The sequence below is a fragment of the Jatropha curcas genome, chromosome 6, assembly GCF_041381405.1.
Source record: "Jatropha curcas cultivar XTBG-Jc1 chromosome 6, XTBG_Jcur_1.0, whole genome shotgun sequence".
NCBI classification, from domain to species: domain Eukaryota; kingdom Viridiplantae; phylum Streptophyta; class Magnoliopsida; order Malpighiales; family Euphorbiaceae; genus Jatropha; species Jatropha curcas.
Window position 1 is genome coordinate 28,677,541 of NC_143156.1, and position 20,174 is coordinate 28,697,714.

General features: G+C 34.5%; 3 protein-coding genes and 1 pseudogene across 6 annotated transcripts; all 4 read right to left on the reverse strand.

Moving 5' to 3' along the window:
• Nucleotides 1-363: 363 nt before the first annotated feature.
• Nucleotides 364-5,996, reverse strand: LOC105647018 (uncharacterized). Of its 3 annotated transcripts, XR_002285942.3 has the most exons (8): nt 5,462-5,992; nt 3,818-3,994; nt 3,556-3,705; nt 2,600-2,701; nt 2,447-2,517; nt 2,275-2,342; nt 1,080-1,817; nt 674-842 (listed from the first exon to the last, which is right to left on the reverse strand). XR_002285942.3 is itself a non-coding variant. In XM_012232993.4 (7 exons), the coding sequence occupies exons 1-7, from the start codon at nt 5,657-5,659 to the stop codon at nt 601-603; spliced, it is 1,008 nt and encodes a 335-aa protein (XP_012088383.1). In that variant the 5' UTR covers nt 5,660-5,991; the 3' UTR covers nt 364-600. The 3 variants fall into 3 exon arrangements, 2 of the variants coding, with proteins under 2 accessions (XP_012088383.1, XP_020540334.1); XM_012232993.4 differs by lacking the exon at nt 1,080-1,817 and having other exon boundaries at nt 364-842; nt 5,462-5,991; XM_020684675.3 differs by lacking the exons at nt 1,080-1,817; nt 3,818-3,994 and having other exon boundaries at nt 364-842; nt 5,462-5,996.
• A 1,673-nt stretch (nt 5,997-7,669) lies between these two features.
• On the reverse strand, nt 7,670-10,484 carry LOC105647008 (BEL1-like homeodomain protein 9). The gene is made up of 4 exons (XM_012232980.4): nt 9,799-10,484; nt 8,400-8,779; nt 8,254-8,314; nt 7,670-8,166 (listed from the first exon to the last, which is right to left on the reverse strand). Exons 1-4 carry the CDS (start codon nt 10,180-10,182, stop codon nt 7,771-7,773), a joined length of 1,221 nt encoding a protein of 406 aa, XP_012088370.1. The 5' UTR covers nt 10,183-10,484; the 3' UTR covers nt 7,670-7,770.
• Nucleotides 10,485-11,313: 829 nt separating this feature from the next.
• LOC105646998 (protein NRT1/ PTR FAMILY 5.6-like) lies at nt 11,314-14,112 on the reverse strand (annotated as a pseudogene). The gene is made up of 4 exons (XR_016321380.1): nt 14,010-14,112; nt 12,927-13,144; nt 12,302-12,835; nt 11,314-12,209 (listed from the first exon to the last, which is right to left on the reverse strand). The product of XR_016321380.1 is annotated as a protein NRT1/ PTR FAMILY 5.6-like (transcript).
• A 1,739-nt stretch (nt 14,113-15,851) lies between these two features.
• On the reverse strand, nt 15,852-18,163 carry LOC105646989 (ras-related protein Rab2BV). The gene is made up of 3 exons (XM_012232959.4): nt 17,953-18,163; nt 17,683-17,877; nt 15,852-16,692 (listed from the first exon to the last, which is right to left on the reverse strand). The coding sequence occupies exons 2-3, from the start codon at nt 17,845-17,847 to the stop codon at nt 16,207-16,209; spliced, it is 651 nt and encodes a 216-aa protein (XP_012088349.1). The 5' UTR covers nt 17,848-17,877; nt 17,953-18,163; the 3' UTR covers nt 15,852-16,206.
• Between the last annotated feature and the right edge of the window lie 2,011 nt (nt 18,164-20,174).

The window sequence follows — 20,174 nt, forward strand, 5'->3', positions numbered from 1 at the left end:
CGTGATGCTGTCAATAGGGTACATCATTTGCCGAAATTATCAAGGCAGAGGCTGTTAACAGAGTTGCAGTTTTACAGGCGGTTAACAAATGTGATTACAAGTGCTTGAAAAATTACATAAGCAAATCTCAACAACATAAAAAAAAGAAAACTCTACTCGTCGCACTAGGATGTTAAGAGTTGAAATTTCTGAATACAGTACCCTGCAACTGTAAATCTGTGAAAAAAGAAAGGTGATCCTGTTATGATTCTGACCTGCACTCTCAACTCTCATGTATTCTCACAAGCTGGAGTTGAAGCTGCAAATGCCTTCAACCAAATACAATAGTTGAATGAGTTCTAAATGATGAAGAAACCAGAGAACTGAAAAAGGAGCATTGATGGTATTGATCTCTGAGAATTGTGAGGACAACTATTTAGAATACATTTCAAATATGATTGAGCTTTGACCTATCTACATGGAAAAATCTCTCTCATGGTAGCATTACAAAATTAACCACCATGAGAAAACCTATGGAGTACCATGCACAACGCTATTGTTTAACAGTTTGACAGCCAATTGTCTCATTTGCAATACAACCTCTAAACAATGCCACAGCATCTATAATTTGGCAGTAACATCTGCTAACAGCATTTTCAGTGTCTCGTAGGTCATAAAACAAATGCCGACACCAGGCACAACTTTGTAGTATTCAGGCAGTATGCCTCTATATAGACCCCAAAAGCCCTCAGTCTGGATTATGTGCTTAAATGTACCAAAAAGACCTGTTGTGTATACACGGGCCCGGCCACCTGCTCCTTCCAATTGCTTCCGTCGCCTCACAAGATCGAGGGGAAATGTTGCTGCATATTTACCAGAATCATATGATTATTCTTGAGCACAGTAGCTCTTTTAACTACCAGATTTGTGAAGGATATGAGAACTGTGTATGTCTCAACTGCTAATACATATCTAAATGCAATTGTATCAAGTGCACACTAAGTGTTAGAAAAGTTGGAACAGGAACAAAAATATCAGAAGCAAATGGATCATAAATAAACTTAATATTGAGTACTATGAAATTTATAAATGGAACATACCGAGTGCTAGCTCACCGAGAGAATTTGTACTAATAGCTGCTTCCAGTACAGTTCTCCTCATGGTTAGGGTTGGGATATTTTTAATATGAGCAATAATTGGGTTGGGATAGTTTTAATATGAGCAATAATGTAATCAATTAGGAACAAGAACAAGTTTATGAAGAAAAGGAAGGTGTCAAAATTTGATCATTGTGAATGCATGTTGATAACCTCCTTAGTTACAAAACGTTCTCATGTCATTATTGGTAAATGAAGGGGAAACCCAGTGAATGAATTTCTTCCCAATATACCAAAAGAAAAGGGTAACCATTTTTCAATAGAAACCATATGAACAGAACCTTTGACAACTGCATCACGACTCACAAGGCTTGGAGGACGCCAATATCCTAGGATAATGCAGTTAGCAAAGGAAACCAAAGTGAGAAGTATACCTCAAAGAGGACACCTCTCACGTTTGATTACTGAGAGAATAGTACTAGTTCACCTGAGAGTACTGCCACCTATTACAGAGTCAACTTCAATGCTTGGGGAGACAAGTTCCACAAAAGAATGCAGGAGAAATGTGGTTAATGCAACCAAGATTCTTAAATAGGAAATAAAGTTAGATGAATTTTTTCCCCTGAACTTCCTTCCTAAAATTCTCAAATGCAAGATATAAAACAACTCCTGTCGGTCTCTTGCTCTAGGGGTCAGACTGGTTAGATAATTAATGCAGAGCCTGAACCACACCTTGCTTCTCTGCATCAAAAGCATAGTAAACAGCTACAAGAATTAACGTCTTTGATTAGATATTGACATCATCTAATCAGACAAAGGTAAGTATTTCAATGAAAAGTTCACCAACATTGCTATCTGATAATTAACATTTGATAAAGTCAGTAATGTTCTGTGACAAGTGAAAAAATGCTGTAACCTTAACATCTCCTGTTCCTCTGTCTTATGATAAACATGGGGAGCAGACAACGCATGGAAATGGCTACTCAAGGAAAATATGCAACAAAAGGATTATTCAAGGAATATGAGTAATTACTTTGCAACAAATAATATACAAAAACCATAAAATATGGTTAACATAATTGGAGGTTTACACTAGAACTTTCATCAACAAAGACCATCCTTTCATTGGCATAACAAAGTCCGAGAATATCTAAAATTAGCAAGAAACCTATTATTTAGCATGTTTTAGATTATTCACCTGTTGATGATGCAATGCCTGATAGACTGCCACAAGCCAAACTCACTGCAACAGTAGAATCATGGGGCCTGAAGTGGAGAAGACAATACTAAAAGCTTACAACTGTTATATAAGAATATGGAATAGTATAAAATGTCTGTACTGTAGTAATCATATTATGATTGAAGCATACCTGTGTGTTTGCCAAAATGATCTTAAGGTCTCATACACTGTAAAGCTGATAGCTATATTGGGTCCAACACCCTGCATCAATATCCAATCAACATAAATAAATGATAGTAAACCCTCTAGCACAAATGTTATTAGCAAAAGAATAGTATGGTACCAAAAGCGTTGCTCCAAGCCCCTTGTAGAGGCCCAAAACACCCTCATCTCTGCTAATTGTCCGCAGTGCATGAGCAATACCTCTGTAGTAGATAACATTTGTCTGTTGAGTTTGAAACGGAATGAGTGGATCAATAAGCAAAAGGTACATAAAAATAACCAGTTATTAACTATAACTAGAAGTTCAAAAGCAGATAACAGGCTAACATTTTGTCACACTTTCTTGGGAAACTAATAGTCAAAACAAACTTAAAATTACTCAGGAAGGCAACACATCAAAACATTATATAACCAAGTTCACATAGTGAAGGAAGAAGTCCATAAGCTGCTAAATACAGCCCAAGCCCACAGGTAAATTACCAAAAATTATGAGCTTGGTTAACATAACTGGAAAAAAACAAGCCAACAGTAATGCATTCACTAAACAAAGGTTAAAGAAGTACAAGTTTAGTGATATGAAATTTTGTCCATGCATCCACACGAATTCTGAAACAGGCCAAAACAAAACTTCACCATAGCTACAACCTTTTAAAGCTGTCATCAATACTCAACTAATACGATTGCAATAATTTATCAGGCTATTAGATGATTCACAAAAGTAATCCTGATTTAAATCTTGTGTTTTTCTACTTCTACAGTCTCATTACATACACAATATCTTTCAAGGCTATAGAGATCAAATGTACAAGACAACATAGATGCAAATCCAATTCACAACAGCTTTTGGGGAAGTGAGGAAAGAATAAAATCCTATCTTTGCATTCGAAAAACTCAGAAAGAATTGCTCAGCAATGATAAAAAGTTAAACAGTAATATGTGATGGAATGCCAGGGGGCAGCAACACAAGAATAGCAGTTTTCAGGTCCCTATCATGCCTATCAATCTGTTGACAACTGAATATGCTAGAGGAAGTTGTACATAGGGAAGCTAAAAACATGGTTATGAGCCATATCTTACCTGAGCTGCAAGACGGGTTCTCACAAGATCCAATGGATATGTAGCAGATGCTGCTGTTATTCCAGCCATACCACCACCTACAAAATGAACAAAGAGCCCTCCACCCACGCTTTCCCTATGGCTTTCTAGTCCAGGTATTGTATATAGCATCTGTTACACAAATCACTCTGTCAAAATTTTGGCTACAAGGAGGGAACTTAGATTCTGAATCAGTGACAAAACAAAACTTTATTTCAACTATCATGCATTCAATTCTGGAAACCTTTTTATAGTGTTCATATGCATAAAAGTTGACAGAGGAATAAGGTAGACGGTGAGCAATTGTGACAAGATTCCCCTTCCAGAAAGCTCTAAATCCTTCCTCCCTAACTATCCGAGAAGCCTCATGCCATATGCTAGCCTTTCTCAATGTTGCAAGATCAGAGTGCATGCCTTGCACCTAAAAATATAAGGACAACGGTGTTTAATACAGCGTATGAAGGTTATACAACAAATATTTATCAATTCAATAGGACATACTAATGTTCAAACAACCAAAATTTCCTGGGACTTTTTATCTATTGCACTAGCATGGCACCTCTAAATGATTAAACGCAAACTTCATGGGGAAAAAACATATGTCTACACTCTATAGCCATCAGCTGAGAAAGCCCTTTGCAAATATGGGCTCTATCCATAGCCAAAACCTGTAAGGACTATGTATTAGAAATTAGCACATGCAAAACACTGAACAGCATCACCAAACAAAATAAAACAGAGCCGATAAACCTACATTGTTCAGGTATACGCAAGCCCTAGATTCCAGGCTCTACATTCAATGGTAGCACATAACAAGAATATTCATGTAACCATGTTAACATAATTTATTTATTGTTTATGCTAGGCATAAAAAGGAAATCATATTACAATGAGATTCACACTACTCAAGAACTTAAGAAAGGTTCAACATCCAAGTGAATATTAAATTAAATGAGTGGTGATTGCACATGAAGAACACTATAGGAGGAAGGAAGGGTTTTTGCACATGATAAAGGAACGCAACCATTTGAAACCTTATTAATGCCAGTTTACACTTAATCATAGCATGAAAAGATAATTTAAAAGAGTTGCCAAGACAAGTCCTGAAACTTAGTTTAGCAAGTTCAAAAATCATTATTTGAACATAACTTTCCCTGGTGAACATTGGTTCACTACTCTTCAGCATCTGTTTTCTCATAATTAACAAGAAAATTGGTTCACTAAGTCCAAGCATCAGGTATAAGCTCAACGAGTAAAGGTTACAAATTTACCACTATGCCTTCATAGCCTTGACATTGCAAAATTTTGAAAATTTCAACCTATTCCAAAACTTTTGAATAAAGAGCGAGCCAATAAGCAACAAGCTGAACATTTTGCAACTAATAACAAAAGTTCCTAATCAAGCAACTGATCGCTATTCGCTCAAACGACCCATAAAGCAACATCCTTTTCTCTTTCAGCTGAGTTCCCTCTCGTAGCTTCATCAACGCCAAACACCTCCGGTTTCTCAATTGAACCTCACATATCTTCGTTCCTGTTCCCACACATTACTATTAGCACACCTTTCCACTGTTTAAAAACTATACTATTTCTCCACCAGGTCCTTTGAGTTCATGTCAATGTTGGTGATCAAATAAGCGCATAGCCACCACACCACCCAGGAAACATCAAAGGAAGCTACTGTTTAAACTATCAGACCCCACCATAAATACATCAAAATATCCCCTTTAAGAAAACCGCAATCCCAAAAATCCTTTTCTTTACACAAACTAATCCAATATCACACCAACCTATTGCTCAAGAAAAAAAAAAAATTGGCTAAAAAAAAGAGAACAGTCATCAAATGAACGATAAAAGGGTATAAAAAAGAAAGAAAAAGAAGGAAAACCTGAAAAAGAATAGTGAGGCGAGCAAGAGGCGCAGTGCAAGTTTTGCTAAGAGCACCAGCCACGCCACCGGCCATAAGCTGTGAAAATGTTCCGATCTGCGATTGCTGCTTATGGAACGGTTTCTGCTGTTTCTGCTGCGAACTGAGAGCTCTTGGCCCTCCTTCTACAACCACTCCCACTCTTGCCTCTGTCTGCATCCCTTTCTCTCTGTAAAACTCTCTCTTTTATGTATGGAGCTTCAAAATTGAAGCATCGAAGTCTTCTTTTTTGCAGAAAACCAAAACGAAAAATATATAAAAAAAAAAAAAACAGCTTTTCTTCACTAATCAGTAAATCAATAAAAATCCCTAAAAAAAAAAAAATCTTCTACTTCTCTTCAGGGATTTATTTTCCCTTCTGCTTTCAATTTCTAGCCAAGATCTCTGCTTGTTGAGAAAGCAAAGTAGCAACAACCAAGAAAAGAAACTACGTCGTTTTCTTGTCTAACCACGGCACCTAAAGACACGTTTCTTTTGGCCTGGTTTCTTTCGGCCTTACGCTGGATGCATAATATGCATTACACCAAAATAATCTGAGCCGTTGATCTGTTATACTAGAAACTTGTCTGTTATTATTTGACTTTGACATATGCGCAAGCGATCTTATTGGTTAACTTTATAGAGGGGAAAGCAGGGGAGTGTTTGGAAGGTGGAATATGTGGAAATTCGGTTTGGAATATTCTGTGCTAGTTGGAGTTTCCGATGACGTGATTTTCTTTAATTTGACAGCTGTTACGGTTTAACGTTGGTGTTGTGTTTACAAAGTCGGTAAATCCTCAACTCCTTTTGTTCACTAACACGTGTGTTTACGATTTTGTAAATCTGGAGCTTATGCTTTATTTTGAACGGTACCATTAACAACCTCCACGTGTGTTGCTGCTTGACATTACATGTGCAACAAATCACGCGTGTGGTATGGTGCCACTACTAGAATTTAGAAATAGTTTTTGGACCAAATAGGAAGAAAAATAAAGGAGAAAGACAGTCGACAATTACTTTTTTTTATTTTCTATTTGTAATTTTCACCTTATACGTTGAATGGGAAATAAAATAAAAAAAGAATAATGAAAATAAAACAAAATGAGTTGAGTTGAGCTGAGTTCTTATCAGACTCAAGATTCGGGTAGATAGAATTTAACTCAACTTAAACCCAGCTTGAAATTCGACGAGTCTCGAAATTTTAAACTCGAGGAAGATTTGATGTTCAAGTTCAACTTTAAAAATTTAAAACTCGATATTTGAACAAATTTAATATAATTATTATATATATGTTTATATGAATGCTCAATAAGGTTCGATGAGCTTTCCACCGAACATCATTAGACTCGAGCTTGACTCAAGCTCGATTCGAGTGAACTTTTTCAAACTTCTCTTGAGTTAAATTCAAACAGTTCATGAATTGACTTGACTCATTTATATTTTTAAATTAGACAAGCATTGAAAAATTTGTCACTTACATTTTTTTTATTTACCATTTTATCCTTCCATCATGTAAAACCCTTGTTATCCGTTCATCACTCAGAACCTCATAAATCCCTACTTTTACCTCCATATTTGTTACAATTTATTCGGTCAAATTAGCTGTTTCAATAGATGTTTTAGCAGTCTTTAGTTGTTAGCTATTAAGTAGCTTTTCATAAAATGTTAAAAGCTAAATTAAACGTTACATGGATTAAATTTTTATAAAACACTAACTTAACCTTTAAAAACGCTAACTTAACATTTAAAAGTAATTCATACTCTAAATTACTGAACATTATAAAAAGTAATATTTAATCAAAACGATAAAAACTATTTTAAAAATTCTTATTAAACACTAAAAGCTATAGCTATTATAGCTATTTAAAAAGTCGCTCCTGAACACCATCGTTAGCTCATTCACTTACAAACAGTACTTCCATCAATTTTGCTCCCACTCTCCCCAATTTGGGATGGATTTTTATCAAAATTCCCTTCAAAATTTTACTTCCATGTTCCAAACAACTCGTTGTTTTCCACTGGTATTTTCTTTCCTTCCATAAAATGATTCCTTTCCAAACAGGCTACTAAAAGCATTTATTAGTGTATTTTGTTTTCGAAGGAAGGAAAATAATTAGACAAAGCTGTTTGCCGTAATTGGCTACGATGGAAATAAAAAATAACACTGTGCATTCAATTGGCGATGATGCATAAACTGAAATCCTTCTTTATAAATTAAAACACATAATTATGCAAATCACATCCCAGAAAATACAAATTCCATGCCACCTGCCCCTTGTTAATCTTAATTCTTAATCCTTGCCAAAAGGAAAATGCTGGTTCTGTGCCTCAAAATTGGCAGTGGTCGAATCCATCATTCTTACCATTTCCATATTAACAGGAAAAGGTGACGATAGATCGATCCCATTACTATCATGAAGTCCTAATGCCAAAGAAACACCAATACCATTACTAGCTTGGTACTGGCTCTGCACAGAAACGTCAGCAAGTTCATTTCTTGAGCGTTTAGATGGGCTGTGGTCATAAGTAGTTTGGGGTAGTTTCTGGAAAGAGAAATCAGAGGGCTCTGTGACATTGGTATTAACTGCTTCTAATGGCACTTGAGCTTGCTGTGATGAAAGCTTGTACACTTCTTCCACCATCGGTTTCCAAAGTCTAACTCTTGCATTGATAAACCAATTAGAAACCTGCCAGAAACCAGAGTTTCAGGTTAATTCTTGTCGCAGATATAAACAAACACTGAAGCCATAATTAGGCAGGATAAACCAAGTCACCTGAGTTCTTGATAGACCTGTCTGTTGAGCAAGAATTTGCTTTTCTGAGTCATTAGGATAGCTGTAATACATGAAATACGGTTATATTAGTATCAACCTCACAATGCGGCGATTAAGGTCTTTTGGTTGAGCATTAAACGACTTACGGATGCAAGAAATGTTCGAATAGCCATGTCTTAAGCACAGCCACTGCATGATCAGGTAGTCCTCTTTGAGATCGCCAAACAGGATGCTGGAGAAAACTCAAGTTGAGACTTGGGTTTTGGTTTTGAAGGCCATGTTCATCAACTGCACAAAATCTTGGAAATTTTTCATTAGTAGTATTATTAATATTACCATCATCAGAAATTTTTCCTGTGAAGTGAATTTGGTCCAAAAGAACATTCTTCAAGAAACTGAAATGCTTTGACATAAGTTTTATAGCATAGCAAACAAATGGAGCTGCATTTCCAAGGCCTGCAACTGTTTCAAATGATGCAACAACTGACTCCATTTGCTGGCAATATAGCTTGTATCTCCTGTACACCTATAAAATACATGACCAAGAACCAAATTTAATACTAATTAGTATTATTCTTGTAAACTAAATTATTTAATTAACAATAACTAAACAACAAAGAACTCTTGTATAGATTTTGACTGGTACTGAACAGTTTTTGCACTATGCGCAACAGTTTCAGTTAAAGGCAGAGGGTACAGAATTTTTAAAGAAAATGAAGCAAACAAAACAGAGCAACAAAGGGAAACAGTACACTGATTCAGTATGACAAGACAAGTCATCTTTTTGCAATGTCTACTAATGAAAATATCAACTCCCAAGACGGAAAACTGTTTCTCTGACAGTAACAATCAAATCACCATCAGTTTCATTAACATAATTGAAAGAAACTCCAACAACGCCAAAAGATTCACAAGGTTCCATAGTCCTTATCCAGGTCTCCTTTCAATGAATTTACAGTATTCTACTGCCAGTGCATGTGCATCTTTTTCTGCTCACGTTAAAGAAAGAAGTTGAATCATGCTAGATTTCTTTTTCTAATTGTAGTTTTTAAATATGAATAAATTAGTTTTAATATTTCACATCCAAACTTAATGTATGACTTCACCATTACCAGGTTAAGGTTTATGTAATTTTCGTTTAATGCAATCATAATAAACGCATAAACTAACAATCTATTCAATGTGGATGCATATCATTAAAATTGCTTCAAAAAACTGCAAGATTAGGGGGTTCAATCCTTAAAAACAAAAATAAAGAAGTACAAAACCAGATTAGTTTTGTAGAAAAAATGTGGAATAATCATTGAACAAACCAGAAAGAAAATTACAAAGATAGATATTTCAATATCACTAAATTAAAATTTATGGCTAAAAATTGAAAAAAAACGAAACAATGGAGCTGTTCTGAAGCAAATCTCAAGTCAAACAAATTAAAGGAAATTTTGGAACTTGACATCCACTCCTACCTGACTAACTATTTTATCGAAATAAGAGAAACAATTATCTAGAATATATATATATATATATATATATATACATACATACCTCATCAAGCATGAACGTTAACTTAGAATTCTTCCAACCATGTTCTGCTCGATCACTAAATGCAACACTTTCTCTCATTACTTCACTTTGCCTCAAAAAATCCCAAGAAAAGTCAAAAACTTCATAATTCACACTCCCACAAAGATCATCCAAAATCTGCTGTGCAGGTTTCAAGAATCTTGAACTCTTCAAGATTGATGCATACCCAGTAAATGGGCCAAGAGGGACTGAGCTTCTAATTCCACCATTATTGTTACTATTCTGCTTCAAGCAATCTCCAAATATTGAAACGACATTACTACTGTTATCATTATATCTTTGGCTTTCGAGTTGAAAGGACAACGATAAAGATAAATCTTTAGGGTTTTGAAAAGAAGGGTTCATTAGGGTCTGCGGGATTTGTTGTTCTTGGCTTGTTTGAATAGGAGTAGAAGTGACTCTAAGCTTGCTTCTTCTGTTTTGCTGTGGGACATGGAAGGATTCAAAGTTTTGCGCAATTAACAGAGAGAAAGAGAAGAGCTTCTTTTTTGAAGAGAATTGAAAGTGAAAGAGAAAAGGAAAGGACAAGAAGGGTTATGATATAATGATTACAATTTATCTGTTGAAGTTGCAGAGACTGTTGTTGCAGAAAGAGAGAGAGAGAGAGAGAGAGAGAGAGAGGCGCAGACGTGTTGACGTGAAGTATGAGAGAAAAAATTTTCTTTTTCCTCTGAAAAATCGAAAAATATTTTTGTGTAAATGAACGATTGAGATTGTTTTCAATGGAAAAAAATCAACCATCACATGATAAAACAGTTTTTTTTTTCCTTATTCTAAATTTTTTTATTCGATTATCTTTTGAGTAAAAATGCACTTGGTCAAAATATTGATAATTTATTATTTAAATTAGTATTTATTCCCATAATTTAAGAATTTGAGGGATTTTACATAATTTAATTCCTCAGGCTATTTGTGAAAATACAATAAATTTTTCAGTAAAATGGTAGCTTGGAAATTTCAATAAATTTTCAATTTAACCACCATTAACCAAAATAAGAATGAACTTATTAATTATAAATTGATTATTATGATTTTTATTACAAAGTGAGTAATAATCTTAGGTAAAAAATTACGTTCCTAGAAAAGTAAGACTCTAGTAAAATATTATAAGAAAATTAAATTTTCGTGTTTGAATAATTATCAAAAAGCTACTTAAAAAATGTCCAATTCCAAGAACGCTGAGAAACAAAGCAATCCCTGAACTTCTCATGGAATCAGGAACTTGATCATAAAAAAATTCTAGCAGACCAACCAAAGTAAACCCATCTCCTATGCCAAGAATAACGTACTGTGGTGCTAGCCAAAACACACTCATTGACAAATGCTTACTCGTTTCTTCTTTGGCTACTCTTAACCTCTTTTTTTCAACTACGGCGGCAATTAACAGAGCAAGAATTGAAAATATCATGCCAATGCCAATTCTTTTTAGTATGGTAATTCCTCTTGTTGTGGTGGTGCCGACTCAAGTGGATCCACACACAAATGAAAAGAAAAAAAAAAAAAAGGAAAAAACGTGTTATTTCTTTTTCAAAGGTTGGCAGCCAATCATTCAAAGGTTAGCATGCCGTTTGACAAAGGAGTGCCGTGCATTGGTAATGCATGGCTCTCTTAAATTCTCTCATTCCCTCTCCTATTTATAGGAGAGGATGTTCCTCAGTTTAGACACACACTAGAAAGAAAGAGAAAATGTAGCAAGAGAGAGTGTTATAGTTTTAGGATGAGTTTCCTAAAATTGGAAGATAAAAAAATAGTGAGGATATTATTTTAGGGTGTTTTTGGGAAACACTTTGTGTGCCACTATTTTTGTATTACTCTCTTTGTGTACCTACTATGTTTTAATAGTGGAAGAATGATTCGGAGTTTGTCCCGTTGACGTAGTCCTAAAACAGTTGACGGTGAACCATGTAAATTTATGTGTGTCACAAGTTTACTTTTCTGCTGCGTTAATTTTCTCTTAATTGATTGAAAGGGCTCAACAAGTTATCAGAGCTGATTCCTAACAACTGGTATGAGCCTGGTTCCTAACACCTCTTTCGTTGCCGGTCACTTTTCTAAATTTCGGAACAAGTAGTTTCTCATAAATACTTACTGAAATTATCATCCCTAGAGCTCCAAGAGCATTAATTGAAGCAGGTGGAATATGGAAATTGTTACCAATCTTTCTGTTTAATGTAGCTCCTTGTTTGACAGAGAATGTTGAGTTTTGTGACACATCTATACCAAAAACCAGTGAACTTAACCATATAGGGATCAAATTTAGGACAAGCTTCATCTCCTTCACTCTTGTAACTGTTGCGAGCCTCCATGGGTTAATTTTCATATCTACTGATATTTGTTCTTCGTCTTCAATTATTGCGGCTTTGTCTAGAAATCTGCTAGTCAATAAAAACCCACATAAATTACCACAAGATACGCATAAATATGGGTTCAGATGCAAAGAAAGTGAAAAAAGGCATGCACTTACCTAAGCTTATTAGTGTGAGATAGAAGTCTGCCTCCATTGTTAGGAACTTCATACAAAAGAGAAAGATTCGACGGATAAGGTAATTTTCTTTTCCTTATAGCAGCAACCAGAACTTGAAACAATGGAGTTAAAGGACTTCCTTTTGGTATTTGATATGGGTAACGAGTCCTCCCAGAATAAAAAGTTGCTGTGCAGAAAGTCATAGAAATGGCAAGAACAAGAAATGCAACACCCCAACTCACATTTTCTTGAACATAAACTATAACTCACTCCAAGAAAAAGACCACAACAGAGTGCTAAGCTCCAAAAATTGAAGAAAGACATTTTCTTTTTTCTTTCTTCTGAATGATTATCGTCAAATTGGTCTGCTCCAAAACTCTCCAGGCTCGGCTTGAGGCCGCCGGAGCCTAGAGAGGGACAATACAGTGCAAAGAAAAATACAACTTCATGAATCTTTCTTGGTTTCTGACATGTTTGTGTATTGCATGCCCTTAGACTTGGAATAAACTGAGACATTGTCAATAGGCTTAGACCCTGTAGTTTTAGTAATGAAAATGGTTAATAAATAATTAAAGACCTCAAGAATAATTTGTTCAGAAAATTAATATTTAAATATATTTATTACCGTAAGAATTATGAGGGATGAAAGTATAATCATAAGAAATCTGCCAGTGTAGGAATCAGCTAAGAAACCTCCAAGAAGAGGCATAACTGTTGTTACTCCTCCCCAGTAATTCACATTCTTGGCTGCTGTTTTCAGGTCTTGATTTATCACTTTGCTGAGGTAGGAAATTAGATTTGAAGATATTCCAAAGTGGCTAAGCCTCTCACTAAATTCAATTGCTGCACCACAAATTTTTTATTGTTCATTAACCAGTATATATGAACATTGTTCATATTAGAATTGTTGGAGTTAGAGACAAATTATATATTATGATAATATAATTTTTTTTACCTAATAAAGGATAGTTTTAAAATAAACAAATACCCAGCAGTAATAGGTATTTACTTATGACTTCTGATTCATTTTTAAAATTTTAAAAAAAAAATTTAATTTAGAAATCAAACCAAATAATATTTTAAACATTGAAAAAATTGTTCAAATTAAGAGAGTATTTTATCTCAAAATTATTTGAGGACTAGAGATAAAATTAAGAGTTTGTGCTACATACACACTTTGTTTTCTATATATTGTTTTAAATTAATAATTCAAAAATTAAAGAGTAATTAGTTTTAAAATTTTAAGATCCAAAGTATAATTAAATTTAAAACATAGAGGAATAAAGTGTGAAAAAAATTGAAATTTTACAGTAAAAACTAAAAATGAACTTGCCTGTGTAATTAATTTTAAAAGTTCTATAATATAAAAGCAAGTTTTGAAACAGTAAGATAAAAAAAACTTCATGAAGTATTCTGCAGTAATGAAAAATAGTTATTGAAAACAAGAATTTGTGAAATAAAATTTGTAAAGTATAATAAAGAAAGAAACAAGAAAATCAAAATCTCATATGGCCTACTCTACATTTTGCATTCTTGCATATATAATCAAATTATATAGTTCATAACTTCATATATTGTTCATAGAAGGAACATGCAACATAAATTTTGCATAAATACAGCACTCAAGCATTAATTTTTTTTAAAAAAAATAACATGCATCAGTACATTCTGATGATAAGAAAAGAAGCTCTCCATCCTCCAGTTGAACTTCTAAGAGGAGTCCTTCCTTTATAATCCACAGATGAATCATTAACCAATTTCAGTTCATCACTTTCTTTATCACTATCTTCACTTTCTTTTCTTTTCTCCATTTCTTTCTTCGTTTATATCTTTGTTTGTTATATGTATTTTGTTTGAAGATGGTTATTTGTTGATGCGCTCTGATTTTATAGTTGAAGAGTTAATGTCTTTTTGACGGGGGAAATGTGATCTGGCAAGTATTCCGTTGCCAAATACTTGTTTCTAAATACTTGTCAAATTTATGGATTTTATAAATAATAAATTATGTTTTTCATTTTTACCCTTTATCTATGATGAATAGCTTCCCTTTCTTAATAATTTATTGTAATTTAAATAAATTAAGAGTAGTATAATCAATTAACTCAATAATTTATTGTAATTTAGACAAATTAAACGATTCTCTTAAAGAGCGTAAAATCCATACAGATGTGATAAGTATTTGGGAAGTACTATTTTGCTAAGTTGGAATTAATTACTTTATTTAAAGAAAATTTTTTAGGGTAATTGATTATCATTAATAGAACTTGAATTAATATTATTAATGATATTAATAAATTATGATCCAACATTTTCTGTTTTGATGATTAAGTCGGATTCTTGGATTAAAGGACAAACAAATTGGATTTTGCCATTAATTTCAAGGATTCTTCATGATTTTCTCAGGAGTTACTTAGCAAAAGAAAAAATATTAAACAAAAATATAATTTTTCAAACAAGGTGAATTCAAATTTAACTTTTAAATTTAAATTGAAATGAGTTCGGCTCGTTAAAAATATATTCAAACTCGAATTCATTATTACTATTTGATCTGTCTCGACTCAGTTTATGGTCTATACATACAACACCAATCAAATGAAGCTCCAACCCTGCACCAAATGAGAGGTTTACCTCTACTCGACCCACTTCCAAATTTTCAATTCTCTCTCTTTTGGATCTCACTCAGTCCTACTGAACATTTTATATTATGGCAAGGACACATTAGAACATCATAGTTGAAACCAGTAAGGTCAGCTGATAATGCTATGAAGATAATATTAAAATTAAATACAATAATTATATATTATGGAATCCACTCTGTTAGATCTTTAAATTAAGAACCTTTTTTTTTATTATTTTTTTTTTAATTTTCATGTGGCATTTGTTCGCTCAAAGTGGAACTGCAAAAGTAGATACTTTCTTTTGCAAAACAGCAAAAGCCATTACCGCACATAAGAAGTTAAAAAAGCATGTCTATTTAAATTTCCATATTTTCATTATTAATATAATGTCTACGTATAAGGCTCCGACCCGCAACTCTGTTATACTCGCTCGTAGCGTACGTTTAACTTTTAATATTTAGTTATTAAAATAATTAAAATAGACTCTGTAAATACAAATATCTATAGACTATATCTATATTTACTTCCCTTGCTTATAATATTCTCTTTTTCTCTTCTTTATAATTTCTTGGCACTAAAATACTGTTCTCTGACTCCATATTCACCCTTAATTTAAATAGTTTATTTAATTACCTATTCTTTACTGTTTTCACTTTATTTATTTATTTTTTTTTAACAAGAGTTACTTTATACATTCTGAAACTCATCCTAAAGCAGAATACAAGACAAGCCCACTGAGGGTAGATTACCGATTGCGAAGCCCGATAAGGGCAGAAATTACATTAACAATATTACGTGACAAATGGTAGTGGGTGGGGGTAGGAGTTGAACCCCTTTAAGTCTTGATTACCTCCATCTTAGCTACGAGGCTAAGGCTTCATTGGCAAAACTCCTCCATGATAAAGTTTAATTACTGATAACGAAAACAACAATTCATACAGAAGACAAAGCAAATTGCACACAAAAGAATTATGCAATTCTTTTTAATTTAGATCAAATGCACCATCCCTAAAATTCAAAGAATCAAAGATTACACATGGGTCACAAAATAATGAACTAAACTTAATTACAAAAACCTTCTTTACCTATACTGTAGAGGTTTTCCTGTTATTTTCCTCCAGTATGCAAGTGCTTAAACACAAGCTTTCAATTGGTAAATAAGTTGTTTTGTTCATTGTGGACGGTTCTAATGAACTATATAAACCTCTCGAAAGAGTATATGACAGAAAGGTGAAAAGGGGTTTGATCTTATCTGTCAAATGGATAAAAATAAGACTTTTTTTTTGGCTAATTCGAACAGCAAGGTCTTTTGTTCCCATTACTTGACAGATTGGCGACATTAATTGTAGTACCATGAGGAACTCCAGTTGAATTTGCTGCTTCTTGTGCTGCAAGTGCTTTCTTGCTAATAATATGATAAATATCCAACAGAATAGTCTGAAATGCCTTTTCAACATTAAGAGCTTCCAATGCTGAAGTTTCAAGGAATGAAAGAGTTTCTTTCTCAGCTAACATTTGAGCATCTTCTGCTGAGACTGCTCTCAGGTGATTCAGATCAGATTTGTTTCCAGCCATCATAATCACAATGTTGGAATCTGCATGATCCCTAAGTTCGCGCAGCCACCTTTGAACATTGTCAAATGTTTGCCTCTTTGTTATGTCATAAACCAACAATGCACCAACTGCTCCTCTATAGTATGCACTTGTTATGGCTCTATACCTTTCTTGACCAGCTGTGTCCCATATCTGTGCTTTAACTGTCTTCCCTTCTACCTGCATCAAAGTTTCTCAAACTCAATAAACCAAGGGATTCAACAACTTTTAATCCATCTCAATTAACAAGTAATGGTTCAAGAAGACAAACAACTTTAAGAACTCTAAGCTTTAGAAAAACAGTCAACTGTCTGTTTTAGCATTCTTATGCAAAACTTCCAAACAGCTTAACAACAATTTTAAAATAATTTTTCCAATAGCATCTGATATGTTGTTTTTGAAACAGTAATTTCCAACTTCAATGCTTACTAGCTCTTAGACTAAATTCAATATCTCATAAGCAGGCAATTATTCTTTCAGGCTGAAGGAGACTGAAAAGTTTCCTCATATGGGTACATCTTTGTATGCATAAGCAAATGCAATTCAGAAGTTCACTATTTCACGCCCATCATCCAATTAAAACATAATTACATATCAAAAGTAAGATTTGGAAAGTGATATTAAAATTAATCTGATGTAATGTATTGAGAAATTCCAACACATCAATTTCTCAATGAATATCAATCTAGTTAAGTTCCAATTTCTAAATAAGAACAATATACGATGGCTATTCTAAGAATAATCTTTGAAATTCTAAGCTGTCATCATACAATGCAAACTCCAAATACTGTACCAAAATTCATATGCACATTCTTTATTGGAGAATAAAGTTCATATCCACTAGACCACATCCACATTAAAAGACTTTGCATTCTCCCCCCCCCCCCCCCCCCCCTTCTTTTCCAAGAGGACATATGCTCTTCCTTACCACATAATTGAAAATAGAATCTTCAAATAAAAATATCTAAAAAATTGGTAAAACAGATATTCAAATCCTAAAAAAAATGATAAAAGACTTTAAAAACTTATATTTTACAATTAAAAAAGGAACAAAAAAAAGCATATCAATTGAATGATTCCAAACAAGAAATTGATCAATTACAAACAAAAAAGAAAAAAGGAAAAAAAAAATCCTAATTCACGGATTTGAAAATTAGAAAAAAGGAATACCTGAAGAGTCCTTGTAGCGAATTCAACACCGATAGTAGACTTGGATTCCAAGCAAAACTCATTACGAGTAAACCTAGAAAGAATGTTGGATTTACCAACACCTGAATCGCCAATCAGTACAATCTTGAACAGATAATCGTACTCGTGATCCACCTTGTACGCCATTTCATTTGATTACTTCGTCTTCTTCAAAACCTACATATATCAGATCCATTCATGTTTCAAAGAACGAAAAAATTAAGCATTAAAAGCCATTTAATAGAAACTTACCATAAAAAGAAAGACAAAGAAAACAAATTGAATTTGAAAAGTAAATTTTTGGGTGCAGAGGAGAGAAGAGGCGTTTTGCAAGAGAGAGAACTGAAAACAGAATAACGGACGGAAAGGCATTTAAAACGGCTTTTCATTTGGGTTAAGGAGCGAAACTCCTGGCCACTTTAAATTTCAATTTAAGATATAGATAGTCTTTTTTTCGCCCCAAAATAGGTTAAAGGAAATGCGTTTTAGTTTGCAAGAGCTGTAAAATGTTGAATGTTGTGAAGTTCAATTAAGAGTTGTTAAAGTATTACTGTGGGTCCCTCCAACATATGAGACCCACACGGTTTGAAGAAATAAAAAGGAAGAAGAAAATTTGTTTTCGGTGGACGCGTTAGGATTCGGTGGACGCGTTACAGTTTCGGTGGACGCGTTAAACCTCTCCTATAAATAGGAGAGGATTTTCTTCATCTCAGTACAACACTAAGAAATAGAGAGTGAGAGCAATTGTGAGAGAGCGAGAGTAATTGTGAGAGAAAAATAGAGAGATTATTCAAGAAGAAAAATTAAGATATTCTTGAAAGAGTGTTGTGAGTGTATGTAAACAATATTTATTTTTCTCCTATAAAAGATCTGTGGCAGTCCGGAGACGTAGGCAATATTGGCCGAACTCCGTTATCAAATTGTGTGTTATTATTTTCTTTTGCTCCTTCATAAAGGGGATTTTGCGTAATTTTTCCCAACAACTGGTATCAGAGCCGAAGGTTTCGGCAGGTCCCGCTAATCAGAGCGGTACCGGATCCGTGGATATACTCTGAAAACAAATATACCACGACGATCAGAAAATTACGACGAGTCTATTGGTGTTGTCCGCTCGGAAAGTCGTTGCAGAATCGACTTAGTGGTGAATAGTAAAACAGTAACGCAAAGTTGGTGGTGAATAGTACTATTAGAGTTACTGTTGCTAAGTCCGACACTGTTAAGCCCAAGGACTATTCACGCATAGTACTATTTAAGTATACGGTTACTATTTACGTATACGGTCACTATTCACGTATACTAACAATCAAGGCGGAGTTAGACTCGAGTGGGAGTAATGGCTGCAGATGAAGGAAAGTCGAAAATTGAAAAATTCGACGGTGCAGATTTTGGCTTTTGGAAAATGCAGATAGAGGATTATCTGTATCAGAAAGGTCTTTTCCAACCTCTCTCAGGAACGAAGCCAGAGGCTATGAAGGAAGAAGATTGGAATCTTCTAGATAGACAAGCACTCGGCGTTATTCGTTTAACCCTCTCCCGTAATGTTGCCTTCAACATAGCAAAAGAAAAGACCACCGCGGGTCTTATGGCGGCTCTTTCCAATATGTACGAAAAGCCATCGGCCGCAAATAAAGTTCACTTGATGAGGCGGTTATTCAATCTACGAATGACGGAAAACGCTTCGGTGGCCCAACATCTCAATGAACTCAATACAGTGACAACCCAATTGAGTTCAGTTGAAATTGAATTTGATGAAGAGGTACGAGCATTGATACTTTTGTCTTCCCTACCAGAAAGTTGGAATGCTACTGTCACAGCTGTGAGTAGCTCGTCCGGAAGCAAGAAGTTAAAATTTGATGATGTTCGTGACCTAGTTCTTAGTGAAGAGATCCGACGGAGAGAGTCAGGTGAACCTTTAACTTCTTCAGTCTTGCATACAGAATCAAGAGGAAGAAATTCAACCAGAGGGAATGGACGCGGTAGATCGAACTACCGAGGCAAGTCAAAGGACAGGAGGTCCAAATCCAGAAATCCTAGCAATTTCAATAGCACAAAGACCATTGCATGTTGGAATTGTGGAAAAACTGGTCACTACAAAAATCAGTGCAAGAATGCACCTAAGCACCAGGAGGGGAAGTTAGAGGCAAATGTTGCATCCACCTCAGGAGAAGATGATGCACTTATATGCTCTTTGGAAAGCAAGCAGGAATCTTGGGTTTTAGACTCCGGTGCGTCATTCCATGCAACTTCACAAAAAGAACTCCTTGAAAGGTATGCCCCCGGAAACTTTGGAAAAGTATACCTTGGTAATGACCAACCATGTAATATTGTTGGTAAAGGAGTAGTGAAGATTAAGTTGAATGGGTCTACATGGGAGTTGAAGGATGTCAGACATATTCCTGACCTGAGAAAGAACTTAATCTCAGTAGGTCAGTTGGCCAGCGACGGCTACACAATAACCTTCCACGGCGATAATT